The 17988-nt window shown below is 41.5% G+C and overlaps 1 protein-coding gene across 2 annotated transcripts in view; it reads left to right on the plus strand.

Moving 5' to 3' along the window:
* Positions 1-10239: 10239 nt before the first annotated feature.
* Positions 10240-17988, plus strand: part of rybpb (RING1 and YY1 binding protein b) — a 43478-nt gene continuing 35729 nt past the window's right edge. Inside the window, exons 1-2 of one of the 2 annotated variants that reach the window (XM_061784739.1) lie at positions 10240-10446; positions 11027-11149. In XM_061784739.1, coding sequence (XP_061640723.1) covers positions 10421-10446; positions 11027-11149 — 149 coding nt within the window. In that variant the 5' untranslated portion in view covers positions 10240-10420. The remainder of the gene's footprint in view (positions 10447-11026; positions 11150-17988) is intronic. The other variant, XM_061784740.1, reaches the window with a different exon arrangement.

Here is a 17988-nt window from a genome sequence, read left to right on the forward strand (position 1 = left end):
GCTGGCGACCTGTTCAGGGTGCACCCCGCCTCTCGCCCGAAGATAGTTGTGATAGGCTCCAGCACACCCGTGACCCTTGTGAGGATAAAGCCGTACGGAAAATGGATGGATGGATAATAATAATGGTCAACAACAAATTTTTTGCATTTTTTTTTTAAGCTGATTTAGGACAATTTTGATGTGCTGAATCCAAATATCACATTGGCTTTGATCAATCAGGTCAATTTTTTTCAACTGTGGCCACATGTTTTTGTTTACATGTACAGGTATTTTCGCTTTAGAGTGCCCTGGATATGGAACAATGATGACGGAACATTCGATTTACAGGTACTTACTTTATCAATGCCTACTGTTCAATTTACAGAAAGCAAAGTTTGTATCATTTGATTAATAAACTGTTAACAACTTGGCATAAAATCCTGATCTGAACAAGAGAAACGGATTTCATTTTCGGATTTAGCGATTGTTCTAAATCAGTTGAAAAACCATTCCAAAAACATTTTGTGTTACCCAGTGTAAAGCGTTCAATTAATTGATTTCTATAATGATTAAGCGGGTTGAATGCCCCCTATTGAATTAAGTCCGTCATCCATCACACATGTCGGCGGAGTCTGTCTGCTTGCATGTGCCCCGATCAAATTCACCAAAATCGTGTCAGATGACCTGCGCCAAAACTTAGACAAGGTGCCAGTATGTGAACGTTTAGACAGACTTACTGACACCAAAATCTCACTCCACCAAACATATCTCCAGGGGCATCCCCAAGTCTTGCGCTTGCACCAGTTTTTACGCTGAAAGACAGCTGCGCCGTTTACAAAAATAGAGCCCATAGTGGTAAAACTGCACTCCACCATAATGGATGCCTTATTTTTCCTCTAGGAGAGATGTGATGAAATTCTGTTTTCTAGATGAATGCTAACTATTGTTAAAATGAATGCCTCTCTGATAGCGCCAATCAAAAAGCAGCATTGTTATCTTTGTAAAGGCAGATTTTTGCATTCATCTCCTGTATTGGTCCTGATTGTGCAAGTGTACCAAATGTTAATGTGTCTGAATGTAGTAGTAATCATGATCATTCGTTTTGTCTTTCCATGACCTAAAATCCTCCTTTAATTGTTTTTTCGTGTCCTTACTTTTTATTTGCATTACGTTACTGTAATATAATTGTAGTGTTAATGACTTCAATTAAACAATTGTTGCCATCTGACATGTCTACATACAGAGCATTCTAAACGCAGTGTCAGAAGAGGATTAAGGCATTTCAATCAGCCTTACCATTGATTTGTTCCACTGTTTGGACTCGTTGATTTGATTTGCATGCATATTTGAGTCCGGGGTAAAGTGCTATCTCTAGCCTCTTAATTAAATCAAATGTGTCTACGCACACGTGGCACACTCTTGACAAACTGTCCTCCCAGACGACAGCAAAGGGCAATTTGTGCATCTTGGTAAGAAAATCCGATGCATATTATTGTTATACATATATGTATGTTATATTATATATATGTGTGTGTGTGTATGTATGTATGGGATATATGAAAGCATTTGACCATCCATCCATCCATCCATTGCACTTGTCCTCATTAGGATCACGGATGAGCTTGAACCTATCCTGCTGACTTTCAGTCAAGAACTGGGGTACACCTTAGCCGGGTTCGCCAGCCAATCGCAGTTCACCCTGCAGGTTGTGTTTGTTAAATTAATTCATGCTTGGGGTGCTAGTCTTGGTCATTTTGACCAAAACGTTTGTAAAAGATGGAAGATGGTTATTTTCCAAATCATTTCACACCAGTGTTAGCTTTTGATTTTGTTGAGTTAGTTTGTATTTGCTTCTTGCTGCAAATGCAATCTTGGCTATGCAAACGTTTCCATTTGTGAGCTCATCTGTGCATGAGGATGTTGGCGAGAGTTACCACCTAATAAAGATGGCTTCTTTTTTTTTTTTTTTTTTTTTTATCTTCAAGCAAGTCAGAGAGCTTCAGGCTTTCATATTCACAGATGCTTAAACTCACTGATCAGCTGCCACCATGATGGATGTCTCTTTTTTTCTCTCTCTGGAAATTACCCTTATATTGTCTATGCCATACCAGGTTTTTTTTTTTTTTTTTTTTGCTCGAGCTCTTTCTAACCGAGGGGTTAGAGAGTCCTTGAAAAGCAATTGGTCTACTTCTATGCTCACCTATGCTCGCTCCTCGAGCTATTTTCAACCATCTCCCCTTCTCCTCTTCCGTTACTTTGTACTCTATCTTAATTTTCTACTGGGCTTTCATCACCTGCCGACTCACCCTTTCCATCTCAGCACCTTTTCCCTGTATTTATGTATTACTCTGTTTCTCCGGTGCATGTGAAGCATAGACTTAAAAAAAATCAAACCCAGTGGCTGTACTCCTGTTACTTAAATCTCCTCATATTCGAGCCCAAGGGTATCTAAATTGAGTGAGAAAACTGCATGAAAGTCATTAAACCAGCCCCACAGGATGCTGATGGATATCTTGTCTGATAGCTCGATTTGACTCATCCACCCATCCATCCATTTTCTCTACCGCTTATCCTCACGAGGGTCGCGGGCATGCTGGAGCCTATCCCAGCTATCTTCGGGCAAGAGGCGGGGTACACCCTGAACTGGTCGCCAGCCAATCGCAGGGCACATAGAAAAAAAACAACCATTTGCACTCACATTCACGCATCACTCTGACTATTTACATACAAACAAACAAAGAAAAAAATGACCATGGTGCTAATCCTTCCAGTCTACTACACAGTGTCTCTCCAAAATCTTAAACAAGATTTGAAGTTGTTAGAGCTGCAAAGATGAAGTGAAATTGACTGGTAGGGGCAGATCTACTCAGTCAATGTTCAGGCTTTTATCAATAGGGTATTTTTGTAACAGCTGGAGCCTTCGGATTCTTCTCAAGCAAACTTCTGAAAGCATTAAAATAAAATGTATCGATTGGTGCTGTCTACATCCAGCAGCTGGATTTGGTCATAGAAAACTATAAACACCAGGCTTAGTCAGTGGAAACACTTTCCCAAGTGCCTGTGATTTATCGTGTTCGTGGATGTGCGCATGTGTGTGTGTGCGTGCACAAGCACTTGTGGAAATGTTAAAGGCTTTAAGGCTGTTATTGATTGGAAAGGCAAAATGGCTCAGACGCTAAGAAAATTAAGATCAAAATAGCCAGCAAAGTGTGATGGCCAATTCTCTCACTTCGTCCACTTTTAAAAGTAATTTGTCAGCTCACGATTGGTGCGCCACTTACCTAATCAACCAATTAATATGACTTTAATTCAAATTAAACTGTGTGTAATCTCATAATAAAGCCTCAATCAGATGACTAAAATAAAAGCCAGTGGCATTTTATCATCAGGCATCACTGTCATGCATAAAGAGACCATTTGAGTCCTACATCCTGAGGTGTGGATCCGTCCGAACAATAATCAACAGGCAGGTAATTGGCATTGCATGATTGTCTCGGCCTTTATACAGCTTGCTGTGTGAGCGCAGTGTGTGAGATTGGTGCCTTGCCTCTACGATGCACATTCTCAGCTTGCAGGCCTTTTGTTCCGCAGCCCTTTGTGGAGACTGCCCTGGATTCATTGAAACTCTCCACTGCTGAGTGAGCGGAAGGAGCTGCTTTTTGTCACACACACCCAGAACACAGACACACACACACACTAGCATGCACAAAGGCTGAAGCTCTGCCAGCATTTCGTGGGATAATCTACCTTCCTGAAGGTTCGCTGCTGCACCCTCCCTTTTCCGTCTTTCCCACTGCAACGCCGCTTCTTCTTTCTCCCGCCTCTTTCTTATCAGCCCAGTGTAAGCAGGATGGGGTTTCCTGCCAAATTTTGGAAGCAGCGAGCAGCCTTTCCAAACAAGAACATGCATGAAGACATTTCACCACTGAAGGGGAAAAAAAAGTGTTCTCAACTGCCCTCCCCCATCCTAGACCCTTGCAGAGTCGACACACTCAAAGCACAAGCATATAGACTGCAGCCATTGAACACAGCTATGGGCAAGGAAATGGAGACAGCTTGTGTGTGTGAGGGAAAAAGAAAGACATGGGAGTGTGCATGACTATGGATGAGAGAAGGGTCGATGGTGTGTAAATGAATGAGCATGAGAGAGCGTTAAAATACATCTCCCCCAAAATGATTTGATAGATTTAATCTTATCCCACACCATATACATAGGAACATTAATCATCCCATTGAATTTCTTTGATTTTGTGGCATTAATCCCACTCAGGAATGAAAGACCTCCATTAAGAATGGTACACCTTTGAGAGGTTCTTTCGCAAAATTGAAAAGTCATGAAAGCTCAAAGGTCCCATATTTGGCTTATTTAGACCTCCATAGAGTGACTCTCTAACATGGATTTAGTATAAAAGCGTCAATTTCATTTACAAAAAAAAAAAAACACCTAGGTTTTGTCATACAAGTGTTCAGAAAAGGCCCCTGTGACAGCTACCTGACCCAGTTTTGTATCCACTTTGTCCATATTTGGCTAAGACCGCCCCACCTTTCCTCTGATTGGTTGCCTGCGTGTAGAAGACCCACTTGCGAGAGCACATGTGTTTGTTATGTTGAGAGCGCTGGCTCGGGACCAGAAAGGGAAAGCGGAGATTTTCGCCAGTGACGTAGATAAATTCGAATGACCTGATTAGAGGCAGAACATTTTTAATTAGATTTTAATTCATATGTCACATGTTTACTGAGGCACCATAGAGACAATATTACATCCCAAAGACATCACCAGAGACATCACATCTGGATGGATGCTAAGCACATCTAAAATCAGTGTTGCGGAGTATAACTACATGTAACTAGATAACATATTTTTATTACAAAATGTATTTAATTGTAATGCATTACAATGTCTTCTCAAATTACAGTTGCTTTTGGAAATTTCCGTGATTACAATTTTCAAGCTCAGATTTTTTTTCATGTCACTTCCTCCTTCTTGTGATCAGCTCTGTTTGGTCATGTGCCATTCTCCCATAGTCTCAAATATGAAATACTTTTCCGAATTTGACCTTGAGCGTCACCTTGTGGTACCATCTATTCATTTGTCTGAGATTTGGAAAAGTGTAACTTTGAGTTTAAAAAGTTCCACTTTTGAACAAATAAAAGAACATTGATTTTTGAAAAGTTTCATCGTCTTGATTTTGGACTGTTTTATACAACATTCAGTTGTCTGGTTTGTCATATGAAGAGTTATTTTTTAAATTATGCACATTTTTCATTCGGTCAACATAGTAAGGTATGGTGGTTTTCCACATGCTGTACACATATATTGCAACAAATAAATTTTTTATGATGTGTTTACATTTCATCCTGTTTTGTTATCAGTTTATTATTTATTCAAAGAACAAATATGTGGTTAATTCCAAAATAATGATGTATGATTTTGATCCACTTTTTTTTTTAGAGGAAACATCCAAGGCTCCTGTTGACGCAGTCATTCAAAATTAAGAGAAGTCATCAAAATGTAACTGAATGTAATTAGCTTAATTAAAGAAAGTCATTGAAATAGATACACTACTATTACATTTTCAACAGGGTAACTTGTAATTCTAACCAACTACAAAGTGATCTTCCCAAGTGTCTACAATAGAGAAAAACATAACGCTATTAGACACGGAATCACGGGCAGTATTCTGTGAAAGGTCAAGTAGGTCAAATTTAGAACTAACAGCCGCTTGGGTGTTCTCCCGATGACAAAGGCGGTGCAACTGTGAAGAAAAAGCAAATCGTATAATTAGTAGGAATATGAAAACCATACCACAGGAGAATAGTGCTGAACAAAAACAAACATTTAGAGGGATAAGTGATCACTTGAGTAGGCCTTAAATAATTTAGACTGTTATTTAAAATCTCAGAGATTTCTCTGCTCCAGTGAGTGGTCCATCAATAGAGGAATGTTTTGAGGACAGTCTGCATGAGATGATTAATCACTTTCCACCACTGTGGGTATGGATCGGTGCCAGAGACAGAAGATGCTTCCTTCTCATCTGCTCTCCGACTGCCTTTTTAATAGCCAATGCTCTCACCTGCAGTTTGCTTAGGGAGAAAGCTGCAAATTTCCTCCGATTTAAAGGTGGCTGTGTTTACCTTTTGATCACAGTAAGTGCTTTGTAATGTTAGCCCACATACATGACTCAGTGACATATAGAAATGACTCAGTGGGACCCTCTAGTAAAAGGGCAAAGGTCTTCCGCCATTTAGATCAATTGCAAGATATAGCCCTTGACGAAAGAGCACTCAAATTCAAGCAGTTTCAGATTTTATTTTTTATTTAATTGGCACATACCCCAGTTAAGACTTTACTTGAGTTTTACTGATAAAGCTTTGAATGTAGATAAAATCTGTTCAAGAGTCATGAACTAACTGTATCATACTTGTGACCGGCCTTAAGTTGTAATGACTGGTTTCGTTAAAAAAAAGTAATAAATAAATACAAAATCTGTTTGGAGTAATCATGCGCTGAAGATTTGGAATAAAAAAAATTATAAAAGAAAATAATAAAAATGAGATCTTCTCCTTAATTAAAGTTGGAACATCACATTTACAGTAAATAAATCGCATGCTGGATAAGGATTGCTATTAAATATTATGTAGCAGACATGTCACAAACCATACCGGAGGACCTACCCTTTAATCTCACTTTCAGAAATTTCCCCCCGCAGCACAATGTGAAACCAAACGTCTGGTATCAAACGCTTTCACACGTTATTCACAACAGTCTTAACGATCCAGCTCTAAAATGTCATGACTTTGTTTAAATGGAAAGAGTGAATTATTTGAGGTTTTGCAGTAACACTGGACACATGACACTGACTGATAATGAAGTAGTAAATGGATGACTTTACTCAGCTTGGGTGGCAATCGTGAAATTAGAAGTCACCATTTTAAAGAAATGCCACAACTTCAGAATTACTGACCTCAAATATGTACAGCTGTTTTTGGATGATTCACACATAATTGTTTGGCTTACCACAAGCGAGAACTATAGCGGCCTTAAAAGAGTCAAAGATTTTTTGCCAGAAGTCCCGCCCCCCATCCATGGCATAAACCCTATTAAGACTGATGGGGAATGTATTGATGATCGGAAGGCCAGTCATTTCTTATAACTAGCTGGCTTTTAGAGTGTTGACTTCCAAATTTGAAGGTTTTAAGCACGCAGACACAACTAACATTGCAACTGTCAAGATATGACTACGGCATTGCCTAACAAATGTTTTCACATATCACGCTAGTGCTCTTTAAGTGTAAGCCATTGAGCAACTGTCCTGAAGTACAGCGCTCATCAAAGGATTTTTCAGCAGCTGTCACAAACATAGTTTAAATCAACAATCTGACCATCACTAATTTGTTTTCATCATCTCATGGATTATTTTAGCTTCCCTTTAAGCCTCCAGGCATCAGAGTTGTTGACTTGAATGCTTGGCTTTGTTTTTTTTTTGTTTTTTTGTACAGATTCGTTTCACCACTTCTTTCTTTCACTTCACTTCTCCAAAATAATTTTTAAAAAGCCCCCGTTTGTTTTCTGAAATTGTCTCCAAGTCCCGAAAGATCCCTGCTTAAGTGTGTAGTTAATTAGGGATGCTCAACGGTTTAATTCCCAAATGTACCGATGAATCAATCAGCAGAATAAAATATTTGTAAATCTCGCAAACAAAATAAATACACTTTTGGAGGAATTAATTACAGAACTAGTAAGATACGCTTTCAAGCTGCATTTGCTGAATGGTAGTTGTCAGTCGGCCATCATGATGAAGCCCAATTAGCACATCGTGTAATGAGATAAGCAGCGGTAATCATTGGGAGGAGAGCAGACTTATGTGGAGGCAGCGATATTCACTAGAAACAGAAAAGGGGAATGCACAATGGAACCTGGAGTCGTGGAGCGCGGCTAATGAAACACACACACACACAAATACACACAGAGCTTTGACTTGGGCAGAATGAAGGCAGCGGCATATTCCATGAAGCTGCCTGATAAAGGCACAAGTGCAAACGAGTAATTAAAAACATCTCTTTTGCAGAAAATGGATGAAAGAAAGTCTGGAAAGTCTAACGGCGGGATTGAATCAATCAAAAGTCAAGTGTAAAAAATATTCATCTGTGTAAACACAGCAGTATATTCTATATTTTATACAACATAGACTGAAGCTTCTGCAATAAACTGAGACTGAAAAACGTCTTGGGAGGAGGTAAACATGCTGGTAATGAGGCCATTGAACTCATCGCTTCAACCTCTCGCATTGCACGTGTGATTGAATAACTACACACCCCAAATATTTATTAAGTAGGACTTGGACTAAGATGCTGAACAAGACATTTACAGAAGACCATTTCTGTCTTTACAAAGATTATGATTCCATGCTTTAAAACTGTCACAGACCAGATGTCAGTTGATTTATTGTGTAATTTGAAACTGCTGAATATAATCCAGTGCAGTTATAAACGACTGTAAGCTACAACTAAAATAAGAATGCAAATGTATTGTTAAATAAATACCCGGCGACTGCTGGTCCCAGGACCAGATTTAAAGAAAAAAATGGGTGGGTTTGGTTAGCAAGGGTATCCATCTTAAAAACTTTGCCAAACAAATGACGGGACAAGCCGAAACTCACAAAAGCAACTTTTGTAGTACAGTACATTTCAAAGTGTGTACTTATTTTATTTTATTTTTTTACTTTTACACTTAAATGCACCAGCGGAATCAGTACTTCCTCTTTTTACAAACTTTTTTTTTTGGGGGGGGGGGGGGTAATTGGTACTTATACTTCATTCATAACCAGATCCCCTTTTTGTATTGCAATATCTGTAACACTGAGTGTGGACCATGAAGGGCGGGGCCTGATGACTGTCGGTTGTGACGTCAGCAAAGATGAAAGCCCAAAGGGACATTTCAGTTTGAAAGTTGACTCAGGTTAGTCAATGTGTGTGTGTGTGTGTGTGTGCGTGCGTGAGTGCTGTAGCAGATTCTCTTGAACTTTTAACCCCGTATAAGCCAGATCCTCGGGTGAGGCCTTCTGGTTGTTCAAGGCTTACAACTCAAGGTGATGGAGCATTCTCCATCAGAGCACCTCTCAACTTTGGAACCACCTGCCTGAGGAGTTGAGACAGATCGGTGGCACTTCAAACACAGTGTTACAGACTGGCTTTTATGTGATGTTGTCTTCTCCCGTTTTTATTTAGTCATTTTTATTGCATTTATTTGTATTTATTTCTTAATGGACTTGATAGGATCTTTTTGTCTTTGTGCCATAAAGTGTATTTGTCGATCTATTTTTATTACCCTACATCAACTTCTTGGTCCCAGTTGGGTAAGTTGGGTTCATGCGTTGCCTCGGGCTTCTCCGTTCTTGTGCGCGTGTTGATGGTTTTACGTGATTAAAAGATCCTGATGTTTGGTGTGCACAGTATACTGGGTTCTACTCTTGTTTGTCAAAGCACTTTGCGAACGTCTGTTTTTAAAGTTGCTACAAAAATAACGTTTTGTATTTATTTATTAATTGTATAAATGTGCATGGCGGCACAGAGGCCGACGGAGGTTGTTGGTTCAAACCCAGGCTCTGGCCTTTCGTGCCTACGTGGGTTTTCTGCAGGTACTCCCGTTTCCTCCCACATTCCCAAAAACATGCACGGTAGGTTAACTGAAGACCAAATTGCCCATAGGTGTGAATGTGAATGGTTGGTTGTTTCTATGTGATTGGCTGGCGACCGGTTCAGGGTGTACGCCGCCTCTCGCCCAGAGTCACTTGGGAAAATTCCAGCACACTCGCGACCCTACTGAGGATAAGCGGCACAGAGAATGGATGGATGGATGTGCATTGTGTTCCCGCTCATAAAACCACTGAAGTGCATCAGTGACTGTGCGTGACAGCATTTACTGTGTTGAGTTTTACTGATTATCATCATGTGACATACTTCTTTTAAGGCACCTTAGAAAAATGCACCTTCAATTTCCTTGTGCCTGTGACAATGACAAATAAAAACATTCGTAGTCGGGTTCGTCCTTTTTCATTTGTACTTTTGCCGTGTTCTTTTAAAATTGCCACAGAGCCTTAATTTTCCACCCGAATCCGATCACGCCACGTTCCCGTCCTTTCTTTTCCGATGCATGGGGTGAGGTAAGGTGAGGACTGTCAAATCTGCCAGCAGTCGTTATTGGAAGGGCTGTGAACTATCCACGGAGACTTTTAAAGCTCCTCGCGCTGTGATTGGAGGGCGGCGAGCACGTGGTGCAGTGCAGTCGGTGTGTGCGTGTGTGTGCGGTGCCTGAAGCCAGCGCTGAGTGGAGCTTGTCTGCCAGCAGCTTCAGCAGCGGCTCGTTCTGGATCCTAGCACGCTCACTGACAATTCAAGGAGGCCCCCTTTTCTTCCTATTTCCCGCGGATTATCGTTCACCATGGGCGACAAAAAGAGCCCTAGCAGGTAATGCGACCGCCTGTTGACAGTTTACTCCGGTTCGAGGCGTCACGGGCTCGATATTCGGACGCCTTTCCGTCACTCGGGGAACGTTTCTCCCTTTTTCAGTCGGTATGCCACAGCTAGCTAGGATAGTGCAGTCACTAGTATGGCGGCTTCTCGCGCACTACGAGCCAGTCACTTAACAAAGGGATTTTTTTCACACGATACGCCTGGCATTCTCCGAAAGGCTCTTCCGTCTCGAAGCAGTGTTCTGGGCGGCCCGATGTCGAATTCGACATCGTTTCGTATTGCACGACATGTTAAGCTTCGACGCCGAGAAAATACGAGCGCCGCCTGCCTGCTAGGCTAACTGGCGATATACAATCGGAGGGCGTTTGGGGAGCAATTATGAGATTACCGACGGGGTACACTTGGCCGGACTCGAAGCAAGGATTTGGGGACAAACCCCCCAACCCCCCCCACCCCCTCAGTCGCTGTGGCGTGCGCTGTGCCTTTGAACATCGCTCGAGCCCTTTCTCGACCGTTTAGGGAATGTGTCAATAACGTCGAAACTCACCAGAACATGTGTCTCGTTGTTTGTCAGGCCAAAAAGACAAGCCAAACAAGCTGACGACGGCTACTGGGACTGTAGCGTCTGCACCTTTAGGAACACGGCCGAGGCTTTTAAATGCAACATCTGCGATGTGAGAAAGGGCACATCAACAAGGTATTGTAGCTCTCTCTCTCTCTCTCTCTCTCTCTCTCTCTCTCTCTCTCGCTCTGTGTGTGTGTCTCCCTTTCTCCCGTGAGTGTCTTTCCTCTGGAAGCGCCAGTGTTGCGTCGATATTTATCGGAATGGCTACTTTTGATCGACAGCGGGACTCTGATGGTCACTTTCGCGAACGCCGGGCTCATCCGTTTGTTTTGTGCGTTTTAAGATTTGCATGGCTTTTCGTCACGGTAAGGCTTGCTACTGCAGAGCAGGTCGTAGGGGTGCATGCTTCGTTGAAGGTGCACAGGTAGCGTGAAGATGGAGAAACTGCAACGGAGTGAAAAAAGGTGAAAGGTGTTTGCATCCATCTGACTGTCAGTTGTTCTATAGTAATATGTGTTTTGCCATTAATTGTGTGTGACATTCATGTGCAATTCTTAATTTAAGGGACAATGAAGATTTGGACATCAATTAGATTGTGCTTGTCATTTAGTGGCCAGCATGACGTGACGGTTGTCATTGCCCATTTCTTCTTCCAAATGTTTGCCATAAAACTCCCAATTAATTTATCCAAGCTAAGTAGCTGGGATAGGCTCCAGTACGCCCGCGACCCTAGTGAGGAGAAGCGGCTCAGGAAATGGATGGATGGTTGGAAGTTTATAACCAAGTATGTACCCTTCTTTTGACTGATTCACATTAACGTGTTGACAAATGCTTAGGTGTCTTCAGTGAGAGTAAAGGTTGTGGTGACATTACTCATAAGAAACTGAGATGAAATCAGAGTTGCTTATCATGATGGGATTCCCTTCAAGTTCTTAATAACAACACCACCTCTTTCCTGGCAGAGAATGTTTTTGATGACAAATAAGTGTTTGGCACAACTATGTTTGTACATGTCATCGGTTGTGTGATGACACAGATGAGTCATTTCTGGTTTGCTGCACAGTCTAACCTTTCCAGCTGTGGTTTTACAATGAGTATTTGGCCACCACTTATTGGGAGAGCGAGAGCGTACCCTTTATCAAGAATCGGAAAGATAGACTTCCATCTTAATTATCCGCCTCCCCTCCCCCCCATGTCTTTTTACCCAGCATCGTGCATCGATGTCCACAGTTGATGATGCATGCCGAGCACACTCTGCAAAAGCAGGAAACAGATAAGCGTGTCATAGCCGTCCTGTCGTAGCGCTTTGGCAAAAGCCCAGTTGTTTCTGTTTGGCCAATTACATCACCATAGTGCTTGTCATCTATTTGATCTAAGAACAGAACCTTTGATTCAAGCAGTTGTTAGGTTGTTGGGTGGCCTTTTATTTTAATGAGTACCAGTGCTTCCCACTGAATTCAATTATAGAGGATTGCCAGAGACGTTTTCCTGTGATGTTGCTGTAATCGAATGTATTAACTGTCTCATGTTAGTATTTTAAACTGTGACACTCTTCTGCTTTGTGAACAAGCTCATCCAGTACTGTTCATCAGTGGGTGGGGGATAACCTGTTTGCAAACATCTCTTAATAGAATCATGCCACTGTCCCTTGTACAATTGCATTGCGCAAAGTTAGGATGCTCTTGTTATTTGATCAGGCTGGGACAACAATGATTTCTGAGAAAGAACCCAGATGTTTGTTTTTTTTTGTGAATAGTGTCGTGCATCAACTGCATTATATGTTGTAGTTAATTAGCATTGCTACATCACATTTGCCATGCTTTGCTGGTGAAGGTGATGGTGGTTTGGGTTGGGATAAGCACCCACTTGTGTTCTCATGGACTGCGATGGAGCCGAGTAAATCTATTCAGGTTTTATTCCTTGGTTTCACTTAAGTTCAATTGTTATCAGGGAATGAAAGGGGAGTGAAGGGAGATTGGGGCTGCAATAGGCAAGAAGATGGTATCATTCACTTTAACAGATAAAAATGAAACTTAAAAGGCATTTTAATAGGTGGACAAGATACTTCTTGGCCAGTGGTCAGTATACCAGGGCCGTCTGCCAGAGCAAAGTCAGCACAGCTGAGGAAACCCTGGGTACTAATGAGCTTTCTTTCCCTTGCTGCATTTCAACCAAATACGTGACTAAAATCAACTTACTCCAACACCATATATGGATCTTCATTTTGGGCATTTTATCCCAGATTTTAATTTGATTTGGCTCTTATGTTTTAAGACCTGTGTGCTCACCATTTAATGACTCACTGTTGACAAGAGTCACAATATGAATGTAATTTATTTAGTTTACGATATAACCAATATTTTTTTGCTGACTCCACTTGATATTACTTGATTGTAAAGACTCCAATTTTAAGGCACAATGTCGTAAATTACGGTTTCTCCTGAGCTTGCACTCTACTTTGCATTTAGAGAAGTTTTTGTCGGAGCTGTAGTCACTCATCAGCATGAAACGTGTAGCTGCTCTACCAAACATTGCTCTATGACAAATACATGTAGCTGCATTTCTAAAAAATCAATATATAAAATGGGTATATAATATAAATATTTAAAAGATTTAGACAAGTTGACACTAACAAATTGGCAGCCCTTTGAAATGTTGGGACAGTTCCCCAAGAATAAACACTGGAAGTTACGTGTGCTCAGCAGACTCTCATTGAAAATAGTAGGACCTCAGTATCACTATATGCACTGCCATGTTCGAATCTGAACAGATGCTCTGACAGGTTCCGTTGTAGCTTTAAGGCTTCTTTATACTCGCGTGGGCGGCGACCGCGCTGACGTCACTGCGGTTATCCCATGCGCAGTTTGCCTCTATACTCGAGCGCAACCCACGTGCGCAGTTTTGAAAATGTGCTGCAGTTCCCCACCAAGACGGGGGTGTCGCTAAGGCTGGTATAGGCTAGGATGCCACAGGGTGGAGTTTCCTCTGCATTTTTTTGGCCATTTCCGGTAGCCGTTTTTACTTTCCTTTCCGTAGCAAGGAAAGGGTGACCTTGGAACAGTCTGCTAGAACAAATGGACCAAGATGACCAGATGATAACGTTTAATTATGCAGCAAAATCGATCAAGAAGGCGGCGGCGGCATGTAGAACCAAAGGGAACGCTTAGTATGTCATCACAGCATGTGACTAAAATGGACCAATCACGAGAGATTGCGCAACAATTTTTGCCGTGTGTGTGTCAAGTGACGGAGAGGCGCGCGGGCCAATGTGTTGGTCACGTGATGCAATTTGGGCGTTGTCGGCCGCACGATGTAGATGTGAAGGCAGAAGAAACACTGAACATGATTCATTATAATGGATACGTAGAAGCTCGCGCAGCGACAAAGTTTGACTAGCGCTTCCAAACTAGTTGCAGGCAGGGTAAGCCATTCACAGTTTTAATTTGTATTTATAGAGCCAACAATGGGTGTTAACAAAGGCAAACTCCGGCTGTGACATTAGCATCTGGGGACAGTCCCTCCCTCCATTAGAGTGAAGCCTAACGAACCTGTTGACCCAGTCCTGCTCAGTGAAGTAACTCGATACGCAAGTAGGCTAAATCGAGCCTCTACCTCTCTGACTTTTAAACAAGAAAGCGCTCTGCCTTTTGCACCTGACCCCAATGCTCATCTACCAGCCCATTAGGTGCTTTACTCTTAGCATCCGCTGTGTAATCTTGGCAATCATTAAAATCTCTGACATCTCAACCCCAATTGCGCTCAATTTGTGTAGTTTTACGTCAGTTTGCTTTGTGGTGATTGTTTGGTATGCTCCTCTGACAGCCCTGGCGCCCGGGGAGACAACATTAAGAGACCTCTAAAGTTGACAAATGGTCGACATCACATGAACTCTTAAAGTGGCCCTAAGCAGATGTGTTTGGTTTCTAAATACATTAAATATGATAGAAGTGCTGAAAACATATGCAAAGAATGGTAACAATATAGATTGTTGAGATATAGCTAAAGCATCTTTTTCACCGTTTCAATTTTCCTGATTTATTATTTTTTTTTTAATTATTATTTTTTTGTGTGTGTGGTTGTGCGCGCGGGGGGGGATGTTAAAACACAGCCCCACATCACGGGGCCTGGGCGTATACTTTCTTGGGTGAGTTCCCTCCCCCACTATATAAGGACAAAATGACGTCATTTCGTTTGGCTGCTCAGCTGAGTGTTACCTGTGCTTAGCTTCAATAACAAGGCGCATTTACCACTCGTGTGCAGTTAGCAAACTAACGACTTAAAATGTTATAGTGCTGGTTTGTTGAGATATAGCTTAAGCATCTTTATCACCGTTTCAATTTTCCTGATTTTTGTGGGTGATTTTACTTTCTAGCGCGAGTTCCCTCCCCCGCTATATAAGGTGATTACAAAGTGATGTAATTTTGTTTGGTTACTCAGCTGAGTGTTAGCTGTGCTTAGCTTTCATCAGAAGAAGAAGCATCACCACCATTATTGTCATGAACATGCATGCATCCACATGAAATTTGTTCTCTGCATTTTACCCATCACAGTGAACACACACACTTGTTACTGGAACACACTGCATAAGGGGGCAGCGGAAGTGCCTGGGGAGCAGTCGGTGTATCAGTGTCTTGCTCAAGGACACCACAGCCGTGAGTCCGGGGGATGTTGGCAGATGGTCCGGTCGGGGTCTTGCACGTAGGTCCCGCACGGTGGGAGTCGATCATCTTTACCATTGGGCCACGGCTGCCCCATTTATCACTCGAGTGTGCAGTTAGCAAGCTAACGATGGCTACACCCCGAAAATGAGTCTTCGCTGGATGCCTCAATTTACAGAACAGCTCGGTGATGTTTTTTTAGGCTCCCCAAAAATGAGGAAATAAAAATCAGATTGATTGACTTTTTAAAGACACAAAAGCTCTGGAGTGCGCATTTTACGAAAGATAGTTTTGTAAACTTTCACCAGAGACGACATGGCTTGTGGGTAACTTGATACTTGTGAATGGGGCAGTGCCGAGTGTCTAACTACCTGGGCTTTCTCCTACCGTGCCGCTGTCATTAGGTGCCGTCTTCGGCTGTGACATTGTCACCAATAGGATTGGGCATCGAGAATTGAGAACAGATTGTAACTGGGACTAACGTTCCAGTTCTCCCGGAACCGTTCAAATTAAATAATTTAAGTTCACAGTTTCGATGCCTAGTCCTCCAGCCGCGTAAAAGTAGTGGCGAAAAGCAACGAAGAAGCGCCGTAAACCAACGTAAAGAACTGGCACGATGACGTGCTTGTGCCCAACGGCAGCAGACAAAAGTGTGTCTTAACTTTGTTAAAATGAATGACCAGTCGCCTCAGTGCAACACTTGGAATAAGATTATATTGTGCAAAGGCGTTTTTCCCGATGTGTAGCGTCTGACACACTCCGAGCCTCAGCCTACACCGCGCGGAGCTTCAGTGAAGTCAACTCTCAGTCAACTGGGTGAGTGAAACAATAAAATACGTCTATGCCAACATTAAGACAGCTAACAAGGTAAACGGTTGCTTGCACTTTTGCACCGATGGTTTTTAGCGTTTATTTTAGTCTTCAAACCAACGTAAGCGGCGATGACAAAAAAAGAAGAAAAAAAAAAAGCTTAACAGTGGGCTAAAACTTCACCATAGCAAATTTACATCACAATGAATTGGAACAAAATTCACAAACGTCTCACATTATCACAAACACTAACCTTGTACCTCTTCGGTGGGTAGGGAAAGGAATCAGCGTTTTAGAGCATTTGGTTCCATCCATTAAAAAAAAAAATAAAAAATCATCCAGTGCCGTGTGAAGTTACTTTTTGTGCCAAAATGCTGCGTTCCGGTGCGTACCCTTAAAAATAAAAGGCTACAAGCTTAAAATAAGAAGTTAAGTTAAAACATATAAACCATTTGACGTGATGAAACAGAATACAGGGGCAGCTATATAGCATTTATTTTAACAATGCTATCAGTGAAGTCGACTCTGTCATCTGGGTGAGTGAAACAATAAAATAAAATAGTTAAAACAGTTAAAATGACTATTTTAACCATGCTATATTTAAGTCAATTGGGTTAGTTCCACACATTGCCTTTTAGTTCCTAGGTTTAATATTGATACTGGTTATAAAGAACCTCGAGTCAAATGTTCATTTTAGTCTATGCTGCGGGCTGCTAAGAAAATTGATGTTCATAATTTGGACGCACTTTATTTAAACCATGCAAACTTTTTCGACCCATCCTCCTATAAGAATCTGAATTGAGAATCATTGGGAACTGCAATCGAACTAAGGAACCGGAATCGGACCGCTCAAATTCAAACGATGCCCAACCCTAGTCACCAACAACCAGGGTAAGTTGACTTGTGTGCTTATTTTTATGATTATAGTCCAAAATAACTTCAATTTTAAAGTTGAGCCTCCTAATGTGATTTTACATCATACCCCCTCAGTATGTTTGATTCCTTTTGGCGCATCCATTCGACACGCTCACGGCGTCTTGAGAGCTGAGAGGTGGCCCTTATTATTCAAGTTTTGAAATCTGATTTTATATATTTTGCGATTTGTTTTATTCATTCAAATTTCGGCAGGCTTGTTAACATTACTCTCCTTTGTGGTGTGTTGTATTTACATGCCATTTTTTTGGGCCTGATTAGTGCCACTTCAAGGTGCCTCAGTACCTTGTCTGTCTTTTTTTGAGCATTTTAAATTGCTCCCTTCTAAATAAAGTAATGGGTCTTTTCGTGTCATCTAAAAACGTGATGAAACACTTAACATCAACACAGTATTATGTAGTGTAAAGTGAAAAAACAAATCAATTTAACAACCAATCAAACTCATACATTTTTAAACCATTATGGAGTGGGTTTTAATATTTGTCGTGACTCAGAAGCTGTTGCTATATCCATGGCATCCTATATGCTATTAGTGTGCTTGTAAATTACAATACACCAAAAATGTGCTTG

The sequence above is a fragment of the Phyllopteryx taeniolatus genome, chromosome 9, assembly GCF_024500385.1.
Source record: "Phyllopteryx taeniolatus isolate TA_2022b chromosome 9, UOR_Ptae_1.2, whole genome shotgun sequence".
Taxonomy (NCBI): Eukaryota; Metazoa; Chordata; class Actinopteri; order Syngnathiformes; family Syngnathidae; genus Phyllopteryx; species Phyllopteryx taeniolatus.